General features: G+C 53.7%; 3 protein-coding genes across 3 annotated transcripts; 2 read left to right on the forward strand and 1 right to left on the reverse strand.

The window, feature by feature from the left end:
• Positions 1-276: 276 nt before the first annotated feature.
• On the forward strand, positions 277-4,810 carry LOC115618310 (mast cell protease 1A-like). Its single transcript, XM_030509750.1, has 6 exons — positions 277-489; positions 2,148-2,247; positions 3,094-3,226; positions 3,409-3,544; positions 3,758-4,009; positions 4,421-4,810. Exons 1-6 carry the CDS (start codon positions 277-279, stop codon positions 4,808-4,810), a joined length of 1,224 nt encoding a protein of 407 aa, XP_030365610.1.
• Positions 4,811-6,841: 2,031 nt separating this feature from the next.
• On the forward strand, positions 6,842-8,800 carry LOC115618311 (granzyme G-like). Its single transcript, XM_030509751.1, has 4 exons — positions 6,842-7,158; positions 7,468-7,609; positions 7,726-7,959; positions 8,477-8,800. The coding sequence occupies exons 1-4, from the start codon at positions 6,842-6,844 to the stop codon at positions 8,612-8,614; spliced, it is 831 nt and encodes a 276-aa protein (XP_030365611.1). The 3' UTR covers positions 8,615-8,800.
• Positions 8,801-11,581: 2,781 nt separating this feature from the next.
• LOC115618049 (guanine nucleotide-binding protein subunit alpha-11) lies at positions 11,582-24,924 on the reverse strand. The gene is made up of 7 exons (XM_030509174.1): positions 24,693-24,924; positions 19,969-20,153; positions 19,562-19,716; positions 18,509-18,637; positions 17,689-17,818; positions 16,826-16,979; positions 11,582-15,949 (listed from the first exon to the last, which is right to left on the reverse strand). Exons 1-7 carry the CDS (start codon positions 24,826-24,828, stop codon positions 15,759-15,761), a joined length of 1,080 nt encoding a protein of 359 aa, XP_030365034.1. The 5' UTR covers positions 24,829-24,924; the 3' UTR covers positions 11,582-15,758.
• Between the last annotated feature and the right edge of the window lie 101 nt (positions 24,925-25,025).

Below are 25,025 nucleotides of genomic sequence, written 5' to 3' on the forward strand. Positions count from 1 at the left end.
CCTTCACCACCCATTCCCAGGTACATCCTTCCCCGCGCTCCTCATGGGCTCAGCTCCTCCCTCAGGACACATCCATCCACATCCTGCCCTGTCCATGCAGCAAGTCCAGGCAGCCCAGGGCAATAGGAGCCAGCCCCACAGCCTCGACCAGCACCTCTCCAAGCACCCATCAGAGATGGATCAGGAGCTTCCCGCTGTCCAGAACAGGGAAGCAGAGGCACAAAGCTGCTGCCTCTTGCCTGGCGCTGCACCGGAGCCTGATGTGATGGAATGTCAATGTCTGTCATTGCCCCTGTGTCTGCAAAACTCAACCTGAGAGGAAGCCCTGCAAGATGCTACTCCCAACGCAACGCTTCCATCCTCCTGATGGCACTCACCAGTGGTGACCAGCCGAGGCTCCTGCTGCCCAGCGAGGTCCAGCAGCTCTCCAGATGCGTGTGTGTGGCCCAGCAAGAAGCAGGCAGCAAGGAGGCTCCTTGTGCAAAACAAGTGAGAGTTCTACCTACCCCAATGGGAAAGGGGAAGTTACAACATCAACCACATCCCCGTGCAGGGGGGACCCCACCCAGAGCAACTGCACAGAGAAAACACACCCCGAGCACCTTGAGCTCAGGTTGAAGCTGTGTCTGCTTCCTGCTCTCAACCCCCAAAGCCGGGGAGAGGTCCCCAAGTGGAGAGCAAAGAGAATCATAGAATGGTTTGTGTTGGAAAGGACCTTAAAGCTCATCGAGGTCTGAGGTCTCATCTGGGTGCTGAGGGGGGCTGTAGCAGCACAAGTCCTGGCACCCTCCAATGACAAGTCCTGCCAAGGCCAATGGGAAGGGAAAAGCACCTTGTGTCCAGAGGGAAGCAGAACAGGATAGGCCAAGGGGAGCCTGGAGCTTCCCATCACTTCTCCTGCTCCCATCCAGCTCTGGACTGTGGGGACCATGAGCAGATTGGGGGGCAAAGGCAGCAGCTACCAAGAGGAGATAACACATTGATGACTTGTTTGAGGTTTTCCTGCTGTGCTGCTGCTCGGACCTGATTAGAACTTGTCTTTTCATTCTGATTAAATAGAGACCCCGGGTGCACCCCCCTGTGCAGGCTCTGCCTGGGGGCTCATGGACCAGGGCAGCCCCATCCCTGTCCCACAGGGCTCCCACCCCATCCTGTCCCCACTGTGCAGCCCCAACCTCAGCTGAAGCACCCCTGCACCTATGGGGGATGTTGTTCTGCCCCAGGAAGGGTGGAGTTGGGCTTGTTTGAAAACGATCCTGGCACTTGGTTGGTTTCATCTCGTAGAAGCACAGAACCTCAGCCTGGGTTGGGTTGAAGGGACCTTAAAGCTCCTCCAGCTCCAACCCCTGCCACGGGCAGGGACACCTTCCACTAGAGCAGGTTGCTCCAAGCCCCTGTGTCCAACCTGGCCTTGAACACTGCCAGGGATGGGGCAGCCACAGCTTCTCTGGGAAAAGTCTGTGCCAGCGCCTCAGCACCCTCACAGGGAAGAGCTGCTGCCTCAGAGCTCATCTCAATCTCCCCTCTGGCAGGTTAAAGCCATTCCCCTTGGCCTGTCCCTACAGGCCCTTGTCCAAAGCCCCTCTCCAGGTTTCCTGGAGCCCCTTTAGGCACTGGAGCTGCTCTAAGGGCTCCCCTTCAGGAGCCTTCTCTTCTCCAGGCTGCCCCAGCCCAGCTCTCTCAGCCTGGCTCCAGAGCAGAGCTGCTCCAGCCCTCGCAGCAGCTCCGGGGCCTCCTCTGGCCTCGCTCCAGCAGCTCCGTGTCCCTCTCGTGTTGTTGCCCCAGAGCTGGACGAGTTCACGTGGGGACATGAGGGAGGAACTGGCCCTCGCCCAGGAAACGGGCTCTGGGTAAACAGGGGGAGCTGTGGTGGGGAACCCGGGTGTGGTGCCAGAGGAAACCAACCTGAGCCCAGCACCTCCCTGTGCTTAATGCTGCTGGGGCAGGGGCACCGCGGGTGGTAGCAGCGATGCTGGTGCTGCTGCACCGTGTGGAGAGCATCAGTTCAGCCCAAACTCTGCTGCTGCCCGTCCTGAGCATCACTTCCTCCACCTCCTGCTTCTCCTCCCTGTCTGTTTGTTTGTACATAACAATACCAAGCTGTTTGGGGCAGAGAACCACTGTCTGGTTTCTGTTTTCTGCTGCAGAACCTGGCCCTGAAGTCAGGCAGCTCCTCCTACATTGTGCCCATCACAGGGCGCAATGGAGGCAACTGGAGACCCAAGGATCAGCCACCAGCTAAGGCTGGTGAGAGCCAAGGGGAGGAGGAACGTGGATGTCCTGAGCCCCAGGTCCATGCCCTGGACACGAGGATTTGGTCACTGCTATGGAAGAGGAGCAGCCCAATGGTGGGTTTGCTCAGGAGGGATGAGTGCAGCAGGATTGGTGCTCAGTGGAGCATTTAAACACATCCCACTTTGCCTGGGGAAGGGGAAGTGGCAACGGCAGCGATGCCTGGGCAGAGCACCCAGAGTGGGGCAGACAAAGGCTCCCAAAGGCTTCCCCTGGCCCCAGCTGAGGATGTGCCAGTGGCATGGAAAGGTCTGAAGGTTTCCCCCTTCTCCCCTCTGGGCAGGGATGTCACAGTCATTCCGGGGGCTCACAGCATCCACAAACCAGGAATGCTGTGAGCTCCCGAAGGCACAGCAGGAGCCAGAGCTCGGGGACCCCACTTTGAACCCGGTGGATGTGAGTTGTCTGCAAAGAAGAAGAAATGCTGAATAACACCTTAAGAATCCCTCATGTGAGCAGCATCCCGGAGGCTTTGGGATACCCCTGGTCCTTCTGCGCTGCTCTATCACTGCTCAACCCCAGGCTCAGGGCACGCAGGGCTGCTGCACTGTGTGATTAGCACTACCAGCCCATCGTACATGGCTTCCTGGCTGCTGGGTCCGGCTGCTCCCAGGGTATAAAACCAGTTCCTGGACACTGGGACACTCCAACTTCCACCTGCCTCGGAAGGAGCATCCATCCGGCTGCGGGACAGGATGTGCCGGCCCCGGTTGCTGCTGTTCCTGCTGCTGCTCTCAGGAGCTGGGAGGTGTGGGTCTGCCCCACAGCATGGGCTCAGCCTCCAGCGGGGGTGTCTTGCAGGTCACATTGTGGGGGGCCATGAGGCTCAGCCCCACTCCCATCCCTACATGGCTTTCCTGAAGGTAGGAACATCGTTCTGTGGAGGCTGCCTGGTGGCGCCGGGCTGGGTGATGACAGCAGCGCACTGCATGGGGTGAGTACTTCAAACAGCACCTCCATCCCCTCCTACCCCCTGACCTGCGAGGTCCATCGCTGGAGTAACCTCGGAGTAGGTTCCTCTTGCTCCTGCATGGAGCAGCTCTCGCAGAAGGGGAGGGTGATGCAGGTGAGCCCCAACGTGGGTTCTCCTCCTTCTCCCCTCTGCTCCATGGGCAGGAATATCACAGTGATCACAACATCCACAAGCCAGAACCGAGCCAGCAGGGCCGGGGAGTCGACAGGTACCACCCGCACCCCAGATATAACCCCAACACCTACTCCAACACTTCATGCTGCTCAAGGCAAGGCCACGGCTCGGGACAGGACATATTCTGCTCTTAGTGCAACCCATCGGTGCTGCTTCTGCCCATGCTGGAGGCAGGAACGGGAGGGAACCATGGGCTTGGAGGCACATTCCCTCCTCATAGGGGCATCCGTACTCACTGTGTGTCCCTCTAGACCTGCACACGAAGCATCCTTGAGCTCTTCTGTTCACAACCATCCCCAAACCCCTTCCTTCCTGCAGCTGACAGCAAAGGCCACTCTCAACAGCTACGTCAAGACCACCCGCTTGCCCAAAGGCAGCAGCAACCTCCCGACGGGCACCAAGTGCGGTGTAGCTGGTTGGGGCCTCATCGACGATGAGCAGGTGACCAACAAGCTCTTTGAGGCCAGAGTCTCCATCTACAGCCACAGGAGCTGTGTCCACCTCTACCCGCACCTCTACGCCGGCGTGGTCTGTGCCAGCAGCTTCCATGAGCTCCGGGATTCCAGCCAGGTACGGGAATGGGGCAGGAGGGGGCTGTGGGGCAGGGGAGATGCTGGCACTTGGCTGGGTCCCAATAGAGGTGATTGGATTTGTAGAACCCATGTGGATGCCCGGACACCACGGTCCATGTGGATAGAGCCACAATTCCCTGCTCCAGAGCCACAGCCCCGCTGGCATTCCCCAGGCAGGCAGGGACCAAGGGGAAGCCCATTCCCACAGAGACCAAGAGGAAGCCCATTCCCACAGGGACCAAGGGGAAACTCATTCCCAGAGGGACCAAGGGGAAGCCCATTCCCACAGAGACCAAGGGGAAACCCATTCCCACAGGGACCAAGGGGAAACCCATTCCCAGAGGGACCAAGGAGGAGCCCATTCCCACAGGGAAGAGGCCTCTCAAGCCTGTCTCTCATCTGTCCCCAGGGAGATTCAGGGGGTCCCCTGGTGTGCAATGAGGTGGCACAAGGCATCGTGTCCTTCGGGTACGACACTCCTGCCATGGTCTACACCCACATCTGCAACTACCTGCCCTGGATCAGGAAAACCATGAAGCAGCAGCAGCAGCTCCAGAGGCTGCTCCGGTTCATTCCTGCCCCTGCTCAAGGCTTGAGCCCCTCCTCGGCACCCCACGGGATCAGCACACACCAGGATCCCTCCCTCTGTCCCATGGCTGCCGGTTGTCCCATTCCCTGCCCATCCTGGCAGAACCAGGATCATCCCGGATGGCACCTGAAGGAGGCTGTGCTACAACAGACCCCATTTCCATCACCCTGTCCCTGCTTGAGCCTCGCTGCGCTTACACCCCCCCGGTAAAGGCAGAGCTGCATTGCCCACTGTGTCTCTTCTGCCTTCCCCCGGGAGCAGGGCGGGTTGGGATGGTGAACACGGGACACTCAGAGCTCTCTGCCACCTCCAGCAGCCACAAACCTTCATCTCCAGCACAGCAATGGGATGCTCAGGCCACGTTGGACACAGGGGCTTGAAGCAACCTGCTCTAGTGGAAGGTGTCCCTGCCCGGGGCAGGAGGTTGGGGCTGGATGAGCTTTAAGGTCCCTTCCAACCCAAACCAGTCTGTGATTCCATGATGTCCTGGGTAGAGACACTGCTACGGTCTCTGAAAGGGTTGATAACAGACCTGGCTTCACAAAAGTCCCTGTCCCGATGCCACTTCCTCCTTGCCTCCCATGACAAGCACAGTGGGAAAACCCAACTCTTTCCCTGGAGGAGACAAAGACGAGCCCGAGCTCGGAGCTCTCTGCTCAGAGCTTGTTCCTGTCCCTCTCAGGAAGGGAAGCTCAGCCCCAGCAGCACCCCGTGAGCAGGGCTTACAACTGCCCCATCCCACAAAGGATGCTCCGCACCATCCTCAGGCAGCCGCTGCACTAGAGGCTGAGTAACTTGCACCAGCCCCTCCTTCCATGGCCTAAACCCCGAGCCCTGGTCTTATTGTTCAGCCAGTTCCTGGTGGCATCTCATATACAACCAGGAGGTGACGAGGGACAGAGGCACTGGTAGATAACGGAGCTGGTGTGGGGTGATGGTATCCGTGCAAGCTCAAGAGGAGCCCAGCCTGGTTTGTGCTGGGGAAACCCAACGGGGGATTTTAAGTGCACAGAAACTGTGTGTAACTCAGGCAACGGGATGCTCGGCCTCATCTCAGCACCATCTGGAGGTGGCCGGTGGTCCAGGAGCTCCCTGCTCTTGCCTGGGATGAAGGGAAAGCTGGGAAGGGTCCGGAGCATTGGGCTCGGGCTGGTGGCTGCTATCAGCGAGGAGATCTGTGAGCAAAGAGCCTGCGAGAGCTTATCTGGGTTCTCACGTCAGAGTTTTCCTCGAAGCCGGGGCTGTTGCAGCCTTCGCACGAGAACAGCTCAACCCGGGGCTTGCCTGGGCGGGGGCAGAGGGGAAAAGGAGCTTACGGGCACCAGCGGCCCCGTTCCCCATCCGGATCCGTCCCGCTGCGTCACAGCCGAAGGCGCGGATGCGCCCAGCGTCCACCTTGCACTGGCGCCAATGGGGAGGCAAAGGGACACCCAGAGGGTCACAACCAGCTCCAGGGAAGGGGCAGGATCCCAAACGTGTCCCCCTGGGATCAGGGAAGTGTCCCCCCCCCATCTTCTCCCGCACCAGCTCCAAGAGGCAGCAAATCCCCCAGGTTAATGGTGAACGATTACATCTGGGAAGGAACCCTTGGAATGGGGTTTTGCTGCACAAAGCAGAGCCCAAAGCTGGTGCAGAACAGAGGCCTCGTGGTGGAAGAGCCCTCATGGAGCTGCCATAACCCCCACTTCCATATCTATCTATATCTCTCTGCCCTCACATAGCTATGACCAGTGTGGTCTTAGAGATGCCCTCACACCAACTTAGCTCCATTGGCCAGGACCTGACCCAGTGAGAAGGAGCAGGAGGGTCCATCCCTGCCCCTGCAGCATCTTTGGGGCTTGTTCATCAAGCGGCACATCTTGTTCTTGCAGAGCTCCTGATAACATCAACTGTTTGCAAGCGCACGACAACCACCACCATGGGCTGGAGGGGAGGAGGAGGCAGCGATGGGGCTGGGTATGGTCCCTCCAGCTTCCAGCTCAAAGGCAAAGGGTTAAAACCTGGCCCTAGGAGGACACGGGATAGGCCAGGCCAGGCCCAGGGTGGAGGTGGGTTGATGCTCAGGGCTCAGGCTGGTGAATTCCCCTCTGGGATCGCTGAGATGTGCAGTTTGCAGCGACATGAATCAGATCAGTCGGATTTCTGTGGTTTCCTGGAGGCTCAGCTCGGGCTATAAAAGCCTCAGTGGGTGCTGATAGGACCCCGGCAGCACCTCACCTCCAGGCACCCACCACTGCTGCCATGAAGGACCTGCAGCACCTCCTGCTCCCCGTCCTGCTGGTGATGTGCCCAGTGCCTCAAGCCAGTGAGTGGAGCAGCCTGGAGGCCGGGAGAGGGCTGGGGAAGGAGGATTCCCAACAGCGCATCCCGTGCGCTCCCATCGCCTTATCCTTGGCTCCATCCATTGCAGGTTCTGCCTGGAACCAGAGGGACAGAGGCCACGAGGCCAGGACCCACCCCACACCCTACATGGCCTATGTGCAAGGAAGGAACCAGCAGTTCTGCGGAGGCTTCCTGGTGGCCCCAGGCTGGGTGATGACGGCGGCTCAGTGCTTGGCGTAAGTTCTGCCTGGGTTGGTACCCCCATGGGGTGGGTGATGGCTCCTGGGTGGGTCTTAACGCTTGGAGTCACTTCAAGGCTGTGGCCAAGCTCTTCCCACCCCTGTGGCTGCTCAAAGTGTCCTGTGCTCCCACCATTCCTTAAAGCAGTGGCCAAGGCCAGGTTGGACACAGGGGCTTGGAGCAACCTGCTCTAGTGGAAGGTGTCCCTGCCCGTGGCAGGGGGTTGGAGCTGGATGAGCTTTATGGGCCCTTCAACCCAACCCATTCCATGATTCCATGACACCCCATGTGCTTGGTTTTACCAGCCACAAGCCTCTGACTGTCATCCTGGGAGCCCACACGGTCCAGAAGAGAGAGGAAAGCTGGCAGAGGTTCGAGGTGCAGCAGTACCATTGTCACCCAGGCTTCACGAGCCCCAAGAAGGGAAACGACATCCTCTTGCTGAAGGTAACGACGTGGCTGGAGCTCCTCATAGTCCCGTCTCCCACAACACGGAGCAGGAGGGGACAACCCTCATCACTTCTGCACCAAGCTCTTACTTCTGCCTTTGCTCCCTGTCTCAGCTAAAGGGCAATGCCACCACCAACAACCACGTCAGGACCATCTCCTTTGAGAAGGCCAAAGTCTCTGGGGGCATCCCGTGCAGCATCACGGGCTGGGGCCACATGACCCCCGCGGCCACCCTGCGCCAAACCCCCGTCGCCATCATCAAGCAAAGGAACTGTCTGAGCCTGGCCCCTGGGCTGGCCGAGAACCTCATCTGCGGCCTCAGCGCATCCTCTGAGGGGCCTGAGAAGGTCAGTCCTTGGGCTAAAGTGCTTTGGGTACCATCTGCAATCGCTGCTTCTCGTCCCGTTCCTCCATCCCCATCCGTGCTCCCTCCCCAGCATCCCTCTCCTGCTGTCCTGGCACAAGGGTCTTGCTCTCCAAGGCTCAGCCCCTCCATCACATTGTGCTCAGCCTGGGGTGAAGCAGAAGGGGCAAAGGGGATCCTGGTTTTCCCCACAGCAAAGAGGGGTTTGCTCTAAATGTCCTCGCTGGTCTGAGTGCACCTGATCAGAGAATCCACCAGGTTGGAAAAGACCTTTAAGATCATCAGGTCCAACCACCCTGTGGTGCTCTGCAGGCGCAGAAGGGCAGAAGTGAAGCGATGCTTTCAGTTTCAGTGCTGCTGCTCCCTTTGGAGGAGTCCAAGCCGCTCCTGGGGAAGTTCTGCCACAGTATCTGAAGTCTCCCTGTTGTTTGCAGATGCAAAGGCCCCTTTCCCTGGGAATCCCACCTAAAGCAGCGGATTTCTCCTCCTCCTTTTCACAGGGTGATGCTGGGGACCCGCTGGTCTGCAACAACAAAGCCTACGGCATCTTCTCCTACCGGCACCACAACTGGCCCGGGTTCTACACACACATCGCTCCTTTCCTGCCCTGGGCCAACAGCATCATGAAGTCATCATGAACCTGCTCCTGGAACACCTCACACTCGGAGCCCCACGTCCTCCCGCTCTTCCTTCCCTCCTCCCCGGGAAGCACCTTCCACCGCTCCTCACGGACACGGCCGGATTCCTCCCTGGCAAAGCCAAACCGCGGCACTGAGGATGGTGCCCATTCACTCCCACCACATCCTGCCTCCCATTTCCCCTTCCTCGAGCTCCGGGTGGTGACAGCCCCGGGTGAGGTGAAGCACTGGGGGCTCTTGGGGAAGCAGGGGGGATCCAAAGAGCAGCCTCGTCCCTGCCCATCGCCTTTGGGACACCAGCTGCCTGGGTCTGCTTTGCCCAAGCCCTGCCCTGAGGGTTGTCCCAGTTTCAGCTCCTGCTTCACTACTGCTGCTCCCGTGCCCAACCTCTGCAACCTGCTGCCTCCTTCCTCCCCTCCTCGTGTAGCTGCAGTGGGGTAAAAACACATGAAGCAATAAATGGTGTCTGCATTTGAGAGCCTTTTTCCTGCTCTTGTGGTTTGGAATTCTCTGGGATGCTGCCTCCAGCAAGTGACTGCTCCAACAGCTCAGTCCCAAGCTGGGAGCCTCTGCCCTGCCTCATGGCCTCCTTTCCCTCAGGCTCCCACCATTCCAAGTGGTGGGATGGAGCTTGGAGCAACCTGCTCTAGTGGGAGGTGTCCCTGCCCATGGCAGGGGGTTGGAACTGGATGAGCTTTAAGGTCCCTTCCAACCCAAACCAGGCTGGGATTCAGTGACAGCAGCTCCTCAACAACATCCAAGCACTGTGTCCCTGAAACCCCTCAGTTCAGTGGGTCAGGACAGAACCACCCCCAAAGCTTCCAGAGATTCTCTGGTTGTACTGGAGCACCAGAGAGATGTAGGGATGAGCTCATTGGGGACCCATAAAATGGGAGAAGGGCCTCAAAACTGATCCAAGGACTGGGAAGCCAAGAGGAAAGGCTGAGAGACCTGAGGGCTTGGAGAAAAGGAGGCTCAGGGGAGACCTTGGCACCATGTTCCAGTATTTCAATGGATACAAAGAAGAGGGAAGATTCAGAGTGGACACAAGAGGAACATTTCACTATGGGAACAACCACCACTGGAATCATTCTCCCCAGGGAAGTGGTGATTCCCCAGTGTTGGACATCACATTCAGCTGGACACGGTGCTGGGACAGCCAGTGGAGGTCACGCTTAGCCTGGAAAGGTTGGACCAGATGATCCTTGAGGTCCCTTCCAACTACGTACCATGATTCTAGGTGCAAAACACCAGCCCAAGGGGTTTAAGAGAACAGGTACTTCCCAATCCCAGTAATTCCAAATCACTCCAAGCTCCCCCCAGTCATTCCCAGGGGTAGGAAAAGCTGTGAGCAAACAGTTACTGGTGACTTCTGCTGGGGATGCTGGTGGTGCAGAGGGAGGGCAGGTTGGTGCTGTGGGTTTCCATGCCCACAGTGCCCTCTTTGGGTTACCAACAGGACGTGTTCTTCAAGGTCCTGTCTAAGGAACTGCTGAAATGATCCAAAAAAAGCCCTAAAGAGACCTTTTGGAGCAAAGCCCCAGCTGCAGGTTGGAAGTGAACTGGTGGCTAAGGTGGGAATGGCACCTCTTTCCCCAGGGATCTTCCCACCATTCAGGTTGCTCTGAGGCCAGCGCTGGAAAGCTGATGTTGGGCTGAGATTTCTTTTCTAACCAAATCCTTTCCTGAAGAATTCCAAGCATGTTCCCATCCTACACCCCCTCTGCTTCCCTAAGAGCCTCACCGAAGCCATCGCGGAAGGTCTGCATGAAGCAGCAGAGCAGGAGGGACCTGCTTTTTGGATGCTTCCTACCAACACCCTTTATTTCCATGGCCAGGAGCTATAGATCCAGAGCCGAGATGAAGGGAGCAGCAGTGGTGGGTGAGAGCAGGGAACAGCACCCATTGGGGTGTGCAGCCACCAGCCACATCCTCACCCACCTTGGGCTTACCCAGATGCTTTCCCAGCCCAAATCCCAGCCTGGTTTGGGTTGGAAAAGGACCTTAAGGCTCCAGTTCCACCCCCCTGCCATGGGCAGGGACACCTTCCACTGGACCAGGTTGCTCCAACCTGGCCTTGGGCACTGCCAGGGATGGGCAGCACAGTGTGTGTGCCCACAGGGGCTGGTGCAGGACGAGCCAAGGCTCCCGTTGCTGCTTTTCCCAAGGGCCCCCCAAGCACAGCTGGAATAAAGCATTCCCAGCAGGATGCTGAGCTCCCAGCACCTTCCCCCAGTGCAAGGAGAAGGCTTGGAGCAAGGAGAAGGCTTGGAGCAAGGACACAAGTACCTGCAGTGCTGGAGGGATCTTCCGTGGCTGAAGATGAAGCTCAAGTTCCTCTGGCTGCAGCTTCATTTGGATGTGACACAGAAGGGAGCAGAACCTCCGTGGCTGCAGCTTCCTGCAAACACAAGGACATTCAGGCATCTCGACTCTCCCAAGTAGTTTAATGTGGAATTCCTAGGGAACGATCCTCGGGAAGGAGGATGAAACTCCAGGAACTCCATCCCAGGAAACCCCGTTGTGGAAACACAACCACATCCATCGCATCCCTGGGCTCCTGAAGGGATGGATTGAGCAGTGGTCCATGGCTCAGCCTGTGTTGCCAACAGACAAGACTGGAAGCAGGTTTGCTTCCCATATTCCTCCTATTGGCAATGGATACCCTGCAAGAAACGGGACAACGCTGCAGGAAGAGGCAGTCGGACAACTCCACTGAGCAATTCTGCTCCCAAATCCTGGAAAACTAAGTCCCCACAGCTTCAAAGCCAAGTCAGCCTCTGCCCACCCATCAGTGTTCTATATAGTTCCTGAACATTTTACCTTCTAGTGACCAAACCACTTTGTTTTATGCCCGAATCCTGGTTTTCCAATGTTTTTAGCCTCAAGGGGCTGCAGGTCGCACAGATCCTGTTGGAGCTAAGCAGAAGGCAAGCAATGAAGAAACACATCCAGGACCACCAGGGCTTTTAGGAACAAAATTTATTCCAATTTCAAACAGAGAGTTTTATTTCAGGAGAAAGATATGAAAATCCATGTGGTTTTGTTTCTTTTTTTCCATCCGAGATTTCTGTCCTAAGGGGGTTGTTGCCCAGCAGTCAGAGTGGGATCATTGCAAGAAACAAGCCCACTCCTGGACTGGAATGAGACACTTTGGAGCCTGAACAGATCCGGACAGTGGGCATCTTATTCAGCAACTCCTTTCCCCTCCCCTCTGCCCTCCCTCCCACCCCAACACGCACAACAATACATGCACTGCAAAGGACAAGGTTTAAAAACAGCGTTGGAGAGAGGATCCTTTTCAAGAGGCTAATGTTGAAATGGTCTGAAATGAGAAGATACAAGTCTAACCAAAGAAGTTCCACCACATTGGCACTTGGCAAGAGTCTCTGGCACTACTAAAGAAGGGGCATTGGCACAAACCATACTCTTCAATAACTGGGTGCTGCAGAACACACTTGATCTCGGCTGGACTCTCACGACCTGGGCTCTGTACAGAACGACACAACGGGCAGCACACTCTGCAAGTACTCTATATATATTTATATATATATATATAAGTGTTTTTTTAACCTTTTTTTTTTTTCATTTTTTTTTTTTTTTTTTTAAAACCAAGAAAAACACATGAAGAAAACCCATAGTGGAACGCAAGGCCGACACTGCGAGGAAGCAACAACAAGAGACCAAGGAATCCACCTCCGGGAGAGGGGAGAGGGGCAGGAGCTATGTGACACGCTGAAGCGGGAAGGGGCTGTTGCTCCAATCCATCTGGAATGGCAGAAGGAAAGCAGGATGCTCCTCGCCTCAAGTTCCCAACTGGTTCAAAGTTGGTTTCTTCAGCAGAACAAAGAGCAGAGGTTGGCCCAGAGACCGCATCCGCGGGCTCAAGATCCGAGAGGTTATCCCCAAGAACCCAATTCCACCTCTTTCCCGACGGTCTCAACCTGCAGAACATTCCAACTGGCCTCACTTATGGAAAAAGGGCATAAGAGGCAAATTTGGTTTCGGGTTTGGCACTTTTGCTGGGGCAGGTCTTTGCCAAAGGACCAGCCAAGAGAGATGCGAACCAGCGCTGCAGCAACGCGGCGCTGGCCAAGCCGGAGGCACACGAGCTCCCTTGTGCTCAGACAAACACGTGCCAACACTGGGATCTTCTCACATGGAACACAGCCCATGGACAACTCTGGATCACACGTATGAGTCCGACCCATTCCCTGCCTAATTCCAAATGACGGTTCAGAACTCCTAAGAGCCAACGCGGAACGTTCTCCCCTTCCCTCTGCAGTAACCACCACGCCAAGTCAGTCACCAGGCCAACAGCTACACCAAGGAGTTGCTCAGCACGGTACTCACCCCCCTAACTCCTTGTGCCCACAGCCTCAACAGCTCCCACACAACACAGAGTCCCTCTGCGAGAGACAGAAGCCAAAAATCCCTCCTCCTGTGCCAGGGCAGCAGCTCTTCAAGAAGGGAAGGATACAAACCCAAGGAGTTTCTGATTCAAGTGGAAGTACCACCATCATTCACCTTGGAAAAGAACTTCTGGGAAGTTATTCCCAAGAACCTGTGTATCTCAGCGCCAGGTTTGTGCTGGCAATAGTTGTAGTGTGAACCATTTCCAAGAGGATCACAGAAGAGGCTGCTGCTGCCATCTGCTTCGGCTGAGCAGCACTTAGAATACACCCGGATGATTATAAATTCCTCTTTATAGGACAGTTTCTACAAAATGGATCATTTTGGCATAAAGACAAAAAGAAATCCAAGCAGTAAAATTGATGCAAAGCTGTCTGACACATGGGAATCCCTCTCCTTCCTCCCAAGTGTTCCATGCAGGCCAGAGCGTGGCTACTCGAAAGAGATGCTGTGCTCCCCCAGCACCACTGCTCAGCCACACTGGCTCTTCAACTGTTGGTCCCGTGGCTCCTGCTCCACCTCGAGCTCTCTCGTGGCTCTGAGCAGAGCTTCCTTTCTCCTGTAGTGCTCTGAGACATCAGAGGCTTCCCTGCCAAGAGGGACCTAAAACCACAACGCTGTCCCTCCGTACTGTAGTGTTCTAGATCAAAGCATCTCAGACAGTTAAGATTGACTCTTACATGTTGTGCAAAACACTGATGTAGTGCTCTGTCTACAAAAGAGACAAAATATCAACAGCCCCCCTTCAACAGTGCAGCTCCTGTCTCCACCTTCAGGCCTTCAAGGGGGCAACCTGCTTGAGCCAGAGAATTTGGACCCGATGCTACTGGTTGGAATTGAAAGAGAAGCGTTAATGATGCTGAACAACACATAGCCAGCGGTGGGTCAGGTTTCCCTGCTTCCTATCCCTGCTCCTTGCCTCTGCAGTTCCTTTCCAGGCTGGCAGCAGCTCTGCAGCACGTCTGTTCACTTGCCTCAGCTCTCCAATGTGCAAAGGCTTCACATCCTTCTGCTTAGTGGAGTTCCATTTGGCAGCGAGAACCCACAAGTGCTGCTGCTCTACCTTCCACCTGCACCAGCAGAGCCTGCTCTCTGCTCTCCTGCTGCCAGCACAGCAGAGCTCCCTGCTCCCACAGCGCCGGCTGCTCCAGCCGCGACACTGCAACTCAGCACAAGTTTGTGTGCAAGTCTTCCAAAGAGGATCCCTACTCCTCTCAAGAGAAACCCAGCAGCATGTGCCTATGGGGAATGCATAAAGAGGTGAGGGAGAACTGCTCCTCCCTCCAGCCTCAAGCTTTTCAAGTAAGAATCCTCCCTCCATCCCAAAGTTGGTCACGAACCAACTCCGGTCCTTCCTAGGAACCTCCAAGCTGGACAGGACCAAGGAATTCTTACCAAGTCAATTCAACACACTGGCACAGAACAATAAATCAAGGCTTGTTTGCTACTAGCAGCAAGAAAAGGACTCGAGGGTGGCACGAGACTAAAGATTTCCCATCCAGCCCAAGCGTGAGGGTGAGATGCCACAACTCCTCGGCGCGCTTTGGAGACGCGCTGCCCGCAGAAGCTGCTCCATGTCACCCACCACTCTCTACTCAGCAAGACCTACGTTTGCTCTCTGCAAAAATGGAGCCTTGTGGTGTGTGGGGAGGGGGAGGATGTGGGGCTGGGGGTGAGCAATCGAAAAGAAAAGCGAAGCTCAAATTCAAACCAAATAACAAAAAGAACAAATTACAGTCAGGCACTTCCCCAGGCTCAGCAGCTAGTGCTCCAAGAGCTTCCATCATTTGTAGTCCATGAACAAAATACAGCAACACGTAGCAAACTATGTATAGAACATCAATAATTTAAGAAAAAAAAAAAAAAGAAAAAAAAAGAAAAAAAAAAAATAATCACAGTCTCCATACCTTTTATAATTGATAAGAAAACAAAATAAACTCAGAACTAGAACATATAAAGAATGGAAAAAGTGATGGCTTTTGGTGGTGGTGGTGGTGGTGGTTTGCCTTTTTCTTGTGTGGGGTCTTTTTTAGTTTTTTTGCACAATGGTTGGAGAGCAATTGCTCCTCCCCAACGTTTCATCACAGTGAACCATGGAGCGTGTCCTGGGGAAGGGAAAGGGAAGGGCAAGAAGCAAGCAGGGTTAACAACTGACACCAGAGGCACCCATCGCACGAGGCAAAGGGCCCAGTAGCATTCTGCACTCCCACAGTCCAGTGAATTCACAATCTCAGCTGGAAAGTTGGGGGTTGTTTTTATATATATATTTATATATATACCATGGCAATGAAAAGGAGAGGGGAAAAGGGGAGGGGGGGGGGCAAAAAGTGGCTAAGCAACAAAGGAAAGCTCAAGATGAGGCTGCTTTAAGTTGGCAGAACGTAAGAAGTAAGCAAGGTGCTGAAGAGATGAGGCATATCCCCGTTAACTTGTGAAATCAAAGCAATCTTGTTAAAATAGGAAATCAACTACTCTGTGGACAGAGACATGAGGCTCCAGGGTAACACTGAGCACGTGCCACTCCACAGGTCAGACAATTTGCAATCATTACATCATGAAAAAAAAACCCCAAAAAAAACAAAAAAAAACAAAAAAAAAACAAAAAAAACCAAAAAAAAAAAAAAAAAAAAAAGAATTAAAACTTTTGTGGTTTTCCTGTCATCTGGAAACTTTCTTGTTTTGTCTTTTCTTCCCAACGAAGCCTCTCGAAGGGGCCGAGAGCAGAGCGGGGTCAAACCAGGTTGTATTCCTTCAGGTTGAGCTGTAGGATGGTGTCCTTGACAGCTGCGAAGACGAAACGGATGTTTTCCGTGTCTGTGGCACATGTGAAGTGGGAATAGATGATTTTATCACTGTCGGGATTTAAATCCACAAACATCTTGAGAATGAACTCCCGGGCTGCCTGTGCATCCCTCTGCGGGCCTGCGGCGAACAGAGACACCAGTTACCACCGACCCAGCAACCCCACACTGGTTTGGGTTGGAAAGGACCTTAAATCTCATCCAGCTCCAACCCCCTGTCACGGGCAGGGACACCTTCCACTAGAGCAGGTTGCTCCAAGCCCCTGTGTCCAACCTGGCCTTGAACACTGCCAGGGATGGGGCAGCCACAGCTTCTCCGGTCAACCCATTCCAGTGTCCCACCACCCTCACAGGGAAGAGCTTCTTGCCTAAGAGCTCACCTCAATCTCCTCTGTAAGTATCTAAAGCTCTGCACAGATGTTACCAGCCAGCTTTAAACGCACTCAACTGAAAAGCCTGAAGCACGATTTGGGCTGAGGAGTTGTGTTTCCAACAGCAATTTCCCTGTTTCACACCGACCCTGGCTGACCACAGCTGCAGATGGCACACAGGCAGAATTCACTCTGAGATCTGCAGCACCATCATGTGAACGAGTTGGGTATTTGAGCAGGCAGTTTCTTAAAACAAGGAGTCAAGTCACCTCTTGACTACAGGATCGAAGTGCCCAGTACACCAGTGAATGGGGTTTATGAACTGGGTTTCTGCACAAGCACACAGGTAGGAAAGCCAGACTTCCATAACACCCTGAAGTGCATCCTGAGGGCAGGAGGAGTAATTCTTCGTCTAGGAGAGGCTTATTCCATCAGATTCCAGTTATCTCCAGATGATTAAGACACTTTGGTACCATCTTCTCCTTGCTGTAGCTATTCCTTCCCCAATTCAGATGTTTTGCCCATCTCTAGAGCTGCGATTTCGTTCAAAACCAAACACAGTCCTGCCCAAACCACCTCCAACCCCTTCTTCTAGATAAGAACGTTCCTCCTTGCAAACCACTCACCATCAAACTCCGGGAAATAGTCGACAAGGTGGGAATATAGGATCTTGTCTTCCAACAGATCTTTCTTGTTGAGAAAGAGGATAACAGAAGAGTTTTGGAACCATGGGTAAGTGATAATGGTTCGAAAGAGGGCTTTACTCTCTTCCATCCGGTTCTGAAAGAGAGAAGAGAAAGCCTTGTTGCCACAAAGGAGCACACTGAGATGCTTTGCTGCTGCCTGCACTCAGATCTGTGGCAATCCAGGATCTTGGATACTGATGCAGAATCCTTTGGCCCCAGGTAGGTTCTGGCTCAAGCTGCACCAGTAAATGGAAAGGAAATGCAAGATCTGATGGACTCCAGCTTCATTTAATTGGCAAACCCTTGAGATCAAAAGCCTTAAGAGTCATTTTATGCTGCGAGAGTCATGTGAGAGGACTCTGTGAACATGTTTTGTCTGTAGAAAAGGAATCACTGCTGTTACCTAATGGCATTTTTTTAGTCTCTTAGCAAGTGTAAAGATTCAGTGTTGCACCTTCAAAGAGAGCAGGCACTACCTAAAAAGACAGCAGTCACAGCACGGAGTCAGTCCGTGTGGAAAGGAGGAATGGGGGGGTTTTAGGAGCATTCCCAGGCACACAAACTCAGCAATTACACAGTATTTGAGGATTACTTCAGAAGTCCTGATGATCCGAATGCTCTACACATTCTCCATCCTCAGGGACATCATGACCCATCGAGGCTCATGTTCCCTTTGCAACAGGATGAACTGGAGGCCAAAAGCAGCAATAGATGCTAATCCAACTTTGGTACCAGCCTCCAGAAGCTAAAGACATTCCTCCTTTCCTTGCACCTTCCTGCTGAGTTCCCATTCTTTGGCTTACCTCGTTATCAGATTCCACCAGAACTTGGTCATATTCACTAAGTGCTACTAAAAACATGATGGAAGTCACATTTTCAAAGCAATGGATCCACTTCCTTCGTTCTGATCTTTGCCCTCCAACATCCACCATTCTAAGGAAGAGAAACACACATGGTAGCACGGAAGTGGCTGCAGTTCTCTAGCTGAACACAAAGGATGAGAAGCAACGTGGCTCTTTGCCACTCAATTTAATTTGGCATGGGGATGGAAGATGTGCTTGCTAACAAAACCAGCAGGTTTACACACTACCCTGCTCCAGAAATACCTCTAACTGACAGGATGGCCAGACTTAAGCCACCAAATGCCACCTAGTACTGCAGCAGCACAGGCAGAGAGCTTTGGTGTCACCCTGAGAGCACGAGGAGGGCACAGAAAACCACCTCTGAAGGATTTCTACACAGCAAGTGGTCTCTTTTTGAAGGAGAAATAACTGGTCAAGGTTGTTTGAGCTCAGCATTCTTAAAGGGAAATACATTTCACTCCCAGACCAAGCCTTCCCCCATCCCATCGGTGGCTTAAACTCCTACCAGTTCACTCCTCACATGCAATGTAATCCCTCCCAAGATCCTTGCAAGATGGTTAGTTGGGCTTTAAGTGTCATTGATTCTGTTTCACAGCTTGAAGCTTTCCCTTCATCATGTTACACCATCCCCATTGCAGCAGCAGCCTTCAGCAGATGCTTCAGCACATCCCAGCACATCCATCCACCCAAGCACGGGGCCACTCTAAAGCAATCTCCCTCCTCTCTGAGTTCAGCTGTAACACGAATACACCTTCAGTACCTGAAGATAATATTCTCTAGGTCAAAGGGGTACTCTATGATCCCAGTTGTAGGAACTCGAACCCGTAGCACATCTTGCTGAGTTGGTAGATATCCCGGGGTAGCGATACGATCCACGTCGCTGAGATAGCTACAGGAAGGGAAAGACCAAACTGCCTGAGGTTGCAGCACATAAAGACACGTCTTGAAACCCCTTTAGGTTTTCCCTGGCTCAACAAGAAAAGCAAAAGTCGCCTGCACCACTTCAAATATGGGAATAAATCTTTGGGGAACACTAATTCACCAGCCATCTGCTTCGGGGAGAAACAGGACCAGCAAGGACAGCAGAGGAGTGTGGCAGACAAGCTTCAGAGAGAGAAAGCTGAAGTTCAGGGATGCTTTTGGTTCAGATTAAGTCTCATCTGAGGTTTTCTATTTAATAACAAGCAAACCTATGTCATCTGTCAAACCAGACACCAGGAAGTTACAGACCAAAGCACAAACCTGAAGAGAGAGAGCAACGCTTCTGCTTGTCTAAGTACAAGGGCCAAACTAGATGGTGTAAGGTAGAGATTGAATCCTCAGGTAGATCCAGAAGGAGATGTGTCAACAACTGTCCTTATCACCCCCCACAACCCCTCTTACCCTCAGGAAAAGTAGGAAATGGTGAGGAATTTCCAGATCTAAATCTACCCCCAAAACAAACACAGCTTCTCCAGTGCAGCTCTTTGCCTTGTGGAGCCAGATTCAAACAAGTTGCAGGTTCCTGCTCCCACTGCTCTTTCAGCTTAACTTTTCCTAAGGATATTTCTGGCTGATGGAGGCAAAGGGCCTTTCTCATGTGCCTACAGCTTTTATCCCAATCCATGTGGCCAGCAGAGGCTGTGCAGCTTGTCTAAACCACCAGCAAGACTCACCCACCTCAGGGAAAAAGAGAGGAGGTACTTGAAATAACATAGGGAAATCCACAGCAGTATTCCTGCCCTCTGGAACCAACTCTAGGCTTCCATCAAACAACTGGACAGGTATTATTTGTTAGAGCATCACTCCCATCTACCAGTGAGTAGGTACTTACTATTTAGCTGAGTCAGAAAGCTGATATTCTCTTCTCCTGTCATAACACTCTTGGATTCCAGGGTCATTCCACAATGTTTTAATTGCACTTACATATGGCTGCTCAAATGTCATGACCTTTTCTACATCCACTTCCCGGATCAGCACTGCATTGGCCTGGAGAACGAAGAGGAAAGACAGAAAGAGAAAGAGAAGTTCAAAAGGGGGTGTTGACAGGGGTCAGAAGCAGTGGGTATTGCTCACAGAGAGCCCAAAATGGCCTAAAAAGCAATCATTGAGCACAAAACATCTCTGGGAAACACTGCCCAGAGGTTGCGATTGCCATGCAGGAGGACACAAGGAACTTTGGAGTCAAGCCCTAGAATCCCCAGTGCCTAAAGACACGTGCAAAAAGTGGGAGCAACTTACCTTGTTCTGTTCGTATTTGTACAGAATCTTCAGGGTTTCCATGGCCCTGATCATAGACTGCATGGCAGTGAAGATGTTCTGGTACACCAGCTTGGTGAAGCCTTTTTTGTCCTCTTCAGAGTAGCCTGAGCCATGAATGATACGCATTTGCTTAATGAACGTGCTCTTTCCACTCTCCCCAGTGCCTACAGAGCAAAAGAGAGAGAGTTAAGAGCCATCAGGAGCAAGGGTTGCTGAGGAAGAAAGCATCTAACATCCGTCCCATCATGCCTCAAACGCTCCTTATTGCTCCTCCCGAGCACACACGGCTTCCAAGCACTGTTTGAGCTGCTTTCCAGGATGCTCAAGGCCACTCTGGCTGGTCCTGCTCATCCCCACCACGAAGCTCAGAGCACAGGAAGACATCTTGTCCTTCCGAGCAGCCTTCACAAGCAGCTCTGGTTCTTCTTCCACCTCTCACGTTACAGCTCCTCCCACCCGTTCTGCGTCAAAAGGCCCTGGTCCGTCACACCTGACCTATTCCCAGATACTCCAGTAAGATGCTACAATCCCAGCAGCACGCTCCAGTTGGGGATCCTGCCAATGGAGAGCACCAGGGGAAGGCCGTTTGCTCGGGCATTTCGCTCTGGTTTGGCACAAAAGGCTCTTGATCTTAGAGAAAACGTGGCTTTTCTCAGAACGCAACCAGAATAAATCAGCTCTAAAGGAGAAAGGAGCTCAAGAAACAACCGGATTCTCCATGGGATGTGAGCAACCATGGCGGGAGATCTGCTCAGCATCCCAAACTGGGATGTTTGGGCTGAAATGAGAATCATCATTGGGGCGAGGTACCTCTAACAGTGCTTGTGGCCTCCGGGTATTAGAGAGTTAACAAGAGGGGAGAGCAGAGGAGGATGTTGCTCGCAGCTCCCTGTGCAGGGTCTGGAGCTCTTAGAGACTGGAGGCCGCTCGCCAGGGCTACCTGCTCCTCCTCCCATGGGTTTGCTGCCCCAGGGACACCAGGGCTTAGAGCACACGGGAGGGAAAGACAGAGCACCTTCAGCCTGGCCCTGTCAGCTGCTTCCTGCACACTCAGCGAGGCAGGCCCTCCCACTCCTACATTTATGGCCCCAGAGAAGTGTTGCTGAGCATGTGAAGGCCAACAGAGGAGATAACGAGATAGTGGGGAGCTTTCTAACACTGTAAGTAAGAGAAAAAACCATCAGCAGGTAAAGTATTGAAGCTGATACACAGCCTGGTTAGAGTCGTGATTCCAGGGAGACCTTAGAGCAGCTCCAGTGCCTAAAGGGGCTCCAGGAAACCTGGAGAGGGGCTTTGGACAAGGGCCTGTAGGGACAGGACAAGGGGAATGGCTTTAACCTGCCAGAGGGGAGATTGAGATGAGCTCTGAGGCAGAACCTCTTCCCTGTGAGGGTGCTGAGGCGCTGGCACAGACTTTTCCCAGAGAAGCTGTGGCTGCCCCATCCCTGGCAGTGTTCAAGGCCAGGTTGGACACAGGGGCTTGGAGCAACCTGCTCTAGTGGAAGGTGTCCCTGCCCGTGGCAGGGGGATGGAGCTGGAGGAGCTTTAAGGTCCCTTCAACCCAAACCAGGCTGGGATTCTGGGATTCCAGCAGTGTTATGGAACAGCCCAGCAACTGCCACTCCGTATATACCAGTACCTTTTGTGAGAGGACACACAGGTCAGGCCTTGGTACCATTGCACCCCTCCACACTTCAGCCCCCAGCCAAGAGCTTAAACATCTACCACCGATGCTTCTCTCAAGTACTTTTACTCAATCTTCCAAAACTTTGCTATCAACAGACAGAATATACATACAAAAACCCCTCTTTCATACACTGGCCCAACTCACTGAGAGCAAAAACTAAAACCCATCACATAAGCAACAAGTCCTGGCCCCACCAGGTATCCTCACACCAGGGACGCGCTGTATTAAGCCAGGATCTCATTCATCACACTCCACAGTTACTACTCCCAGGTAGATTCTCAGTTTCTCCTGTTTGTAGTGCCAGGCTAAAAGGCAAACAAATAAATACGCTCACATAAAAGCAGGGAGCACAGAAGCAGCATGTTTAAACCAAACAAGCTCCCCCCATAGCCGAGCTCTGACAGAAATCCTAGCAGCACGGATAGGAATTAACATTAGAAACACCATTAACAGGCAGCAAAAGCTCTCAAACAGAAAGCTATCCCATAATATGGGGGGGGGGGGAAATGGAAACTGAAATCTTTTGTGGTTTCTCTCACTGTGGTGAGAAATGCTTCCTTGTTGCTTACCACAGCGACCAGAAGTGAGGGAGGGAAGAAAAGACGTCGTGCTTCAAAGCATTCTGATACCAAACCCCTAAGAGAAACCTCAGCACCAGAGCTCACACACACCTTCTGCTGTCACCCCACCAGCAACCATCTTTTGGGTTGGTTTTTTGTCGAAAGGTGCTTTTTGCTTTCACCCACCCGAGATTTCAAAGAGCACAAGAACCTCATTTCATCTGCTAACATTGAGGCAACGTGAACTCCCCGTTTCAGCTGTCAAAGGGTGAAAACAACAGCTCACCCCACGTTGGGAACAAGCCCTGAGGCCCTCACGGGCACTTGTAGGCAACATGCTGAAGCCCAAGTAAAAGATACTCCCCCCTCCCCACCCAGTACAAAGAGGAACAACCACCTTATAGCAGAGGGCAACGTCCAACACCTTGAAATCAGAGTTCTTACTACCTGGTGCATCATCGATTCCCACTGTTCCTCCTCACCCCAATGTTCTGGTTCAGGCTTCAAGCAACAAACTGTCACTGAATGAAGTGACAAGGAAAATGAATGAAGTTTCTGGGAGGCAGAAATTCCCTCCAGACACACACTCTAGAATCTGGAGGGTTTGGGAGAGGCCTCTCGCTAACACCATCGCTAATAGTGGTGGATGGAAATGCTCCACGTAATAGCAAGAAAGAAACCCCTGAAAGCACAGTTACGTCAAGGAGGGAGAACACTCACTACCTGCCACGGGTGAAGGTGGGAATTGTGCTGTCTCCAGTGCAAAGCACCCAGCAGGCACATCCTAGAACCGGGAATGCTGCTCATTCAATATTAACCACCTCCTATAGAGCTTTTGTTCTGCAAATCTGATGCTGAATCGCACCGAGCTGCATCTCTCAGAAACGCAGAAAGGATTCTTGAGCAATTGGGATCATTCCTAAAGTGAAATCTTTAGATCCAGTGGGATCTTCTTAACCCAGATCTATCCTATGGTGCCAACCTATTTTGAAACGCCTGCTTCTGTGGGCCTGCTTTCAGGAAGCAGGAGACACATGTAAGACATGCACAGGATGTCTTCCAGAAGCTGCCCCAGCAGCTCTGGAGAGCACAAAGACCAAGCCCTGGATTTTATCCTTCACCTGAAGCACAGCAACACGTCAACCACCGAGGATGCAGGGGGGGAGGAAAGCTCTGGCCTTCACTTCATTGCCACGACACAGCCCTCCAGAGGCAGCCCCAGCCTCACTTCACTCCTGGGAAGTTGGCTATTTGTGCTCCCAGGATCATCCTAATCCCTGCCCTGTACCTCGACGGGCAGCTCCCAACAGACTCAATCCAACGTATCTGCTCCATGTTTCAGCTCCAGATGATGGGATATTCCAGACACAAAGCAGGACACACGCACAAGCAACGATACATCACAGCAGCCACAAAAACTGAAATCCAAGTTCAGATTTGAGGGCTCCCTGGACACCAAACTCCCTGCTGCAGAGGGATGTCAACGCCCCAAATCTTAGCTGGCTGCTCTTGGAACTGATTCCTCATCCTTGTAAACCTTATCTCAACACGGAGTAGTTATTTATCCATCTGCACCACCACACACAACCACTCCATTTCCATCTCACACCTACACCCTTATCACTGCACAGGTGATTTCTACCTCCAAAGAGCACCAGAGCCATTTCCTCCTCAGCCCCAGCTCTCCTGGGCTCCCACTGCTTTGTTTCTCTTAGATCCACTACCCCAAGCTCCCAACCCCACCAGCCCTCCCTGGGCAGCACAAGGGGAATTCTGTGCTTTAGGAGCTGGAAGATGATTTTTCCACAGACGTTCACCCAAGGCCTGGGAATTCTTCCTATGGAAATTCTTCCTTATGGTGAGGTGCTGGCACAGACTTTTCCCAGAGAAGCTGTGGCTGCCCCATTCCTGGCAGTGTTCAAGGCCAGGTTGGACACAGGGGCTTGGAGCAACCTGCTCTAGTGGAAGGTGTCCCTGCCCGTGGCAGGGGGTTGGAGCTGGAGGAGCTTTAAGGTTCTTTCCAACCCAACCCATTCCATGATTCTATGGATACCAAAAAGCATCAACTCCATCCCTGGATCCCGCCCGCTGATAAAGGCCGGCTCCGGGAAGCGTTTCCTCAAGCCTATTTCCACACACACCCGCGTTCGAGCCGAAATCACTCTCGATCATTGTATTACTTCATCCTCACCGTTCCTCCTCATGTCAAACCCCATTTGGACACACAATACGCCGCAAAACCCACACAAAGGGCAGCCAACAACACATCCCCCCCCCTCGTCCCCGTCCCCCCCCCCCGAGCGCGGGGCTCCGAGGCGGGGACAGCCCCGGCCTCACCCCCCCCCCTCCCTCCAACAACCACCGCCCGGGCGCGGCCACCGGGACCTGTCAAGCCCCGCGGCCGGGGCAGGGCCGAGGCCCCGCGGCGCGGCCAGGCCGGGCCGGGCTCTTCTCACCCAGCAGCAGCAGCTTCAGCTCGCGGCGGGCGTCGCGCTTGTCCCTCCGCAACTGCTTCTCGATCTCGGCGTTGATGCGCTTCGACTCCTTCACCTCGTCGCTCAGGCAACAGGCCATCATGGACTCCAGAGTCATGGTGGCGCCGAGGCCGGGCCTCCCCCGCCCGCCCACCCCCCCCAACCCCCCCCGGGGCACCGACCACCGGCCTCCGCACGGCCGGGAGCGCGGCCCGGCCCCGCGCCCCCTTCCCTGCCCACCCCACCCTCCCTCCCTCCGCGGCGCCGGCGCGGCCCGGCCCCGGCCTCGGTTCCGGCTACGTGCGGCCGGGCCTC

The sequence above is a fragment of the Strigops habroptila genome, chromosome 20 (assembly GCF_004027225.2).
Source record: "Strigops habroptila isolate Jane chromosome 20, bStrHab1.2.pri, whole genome shotgun sequence".
In the NCBI taxonomy this organism is placed as follows: Eukaryota; Metazoa; Chordata; class Aves; order Psittaciformes; family Psittacidae; genus Strigops; species Strigops habroptila.

What these genes read in the sequence shown, in the direction of transcription:
- LOC115618310 (XM_030509750.1), top strand. Translation starts at nt 277, where the DNA reads ATGTCTGTCATTGCCCCTGTGTCTGCAAAACTCAACCTGAGAGGAAGC. An exon ending in AGGCTCCTTGTGCAAAACAA is followed by an intron (nt 490 to 2,147) that starts GTGAGAGTTCTA and finishes TTTCTGCTGCAG; the next exon opens with AACCTGGCCCTGAAGTCAGG. An exon ending in AGCTCCGGGATTCCAGCCAG is followed by an intron (nt 4,010 to 4,420) that starts GTACGGGAATGG and finishes ATCTGTCCCCAG; the next exon opens with GGAGATTCAGGGGGTCCCCT.
- LOC115618311 (XM_030509751.1), top strand. Translation starts at nt 6,842, where the DNA reads ATGAAGGACCTGCAGCACCTCCTGCTCCCCGTCCTGCTGGTGATGTGC. An exon ending in ACGACATCCTCTTGCTGAAG is followed by an intron (nt 7,610 to 7,725) that starts GTAACGACGTGG and finishes TCCCTGTCTCAG; the next exon opens with CTAAAGGGCAATGCCACCAC. An exon ending in CCTCTGAGGGGCCTGAGAAG is followed by an intron (nt 7,960 to 8,476) that starts GTCAGTCCTTGG and finishes TCCTTTTCACAG; the next exon opens with GGTGATGCTGGGGACCCGCT.
- LOC115618049 (XM_030509174.1), bottom strand. Translation starts at nt 24,828, where the DNA reads ATGACTCTGGAGTCCATGATGGCCTGTTGCCTGAGCGACGAGGTGAAG. An exon ending in GCTGAAGCTGCTGCTGCTGG is followed by an intron (nt 20,154 to 24,692) that starts GTGAGAAGAGCC and finishes TTTGCTCTGTAG; the next exon opens with GCACTGGGGAGAGTGGAAAG. An exon ending in CTAGAGAATATTATCTTCAG is followed by an intron (nt 17,819 to 18,508) that starts GTACTGAAGGTG and finishes TCTCTTCCTTAG; the next exon opens with AATGGTGGATGTTGGAGGGC.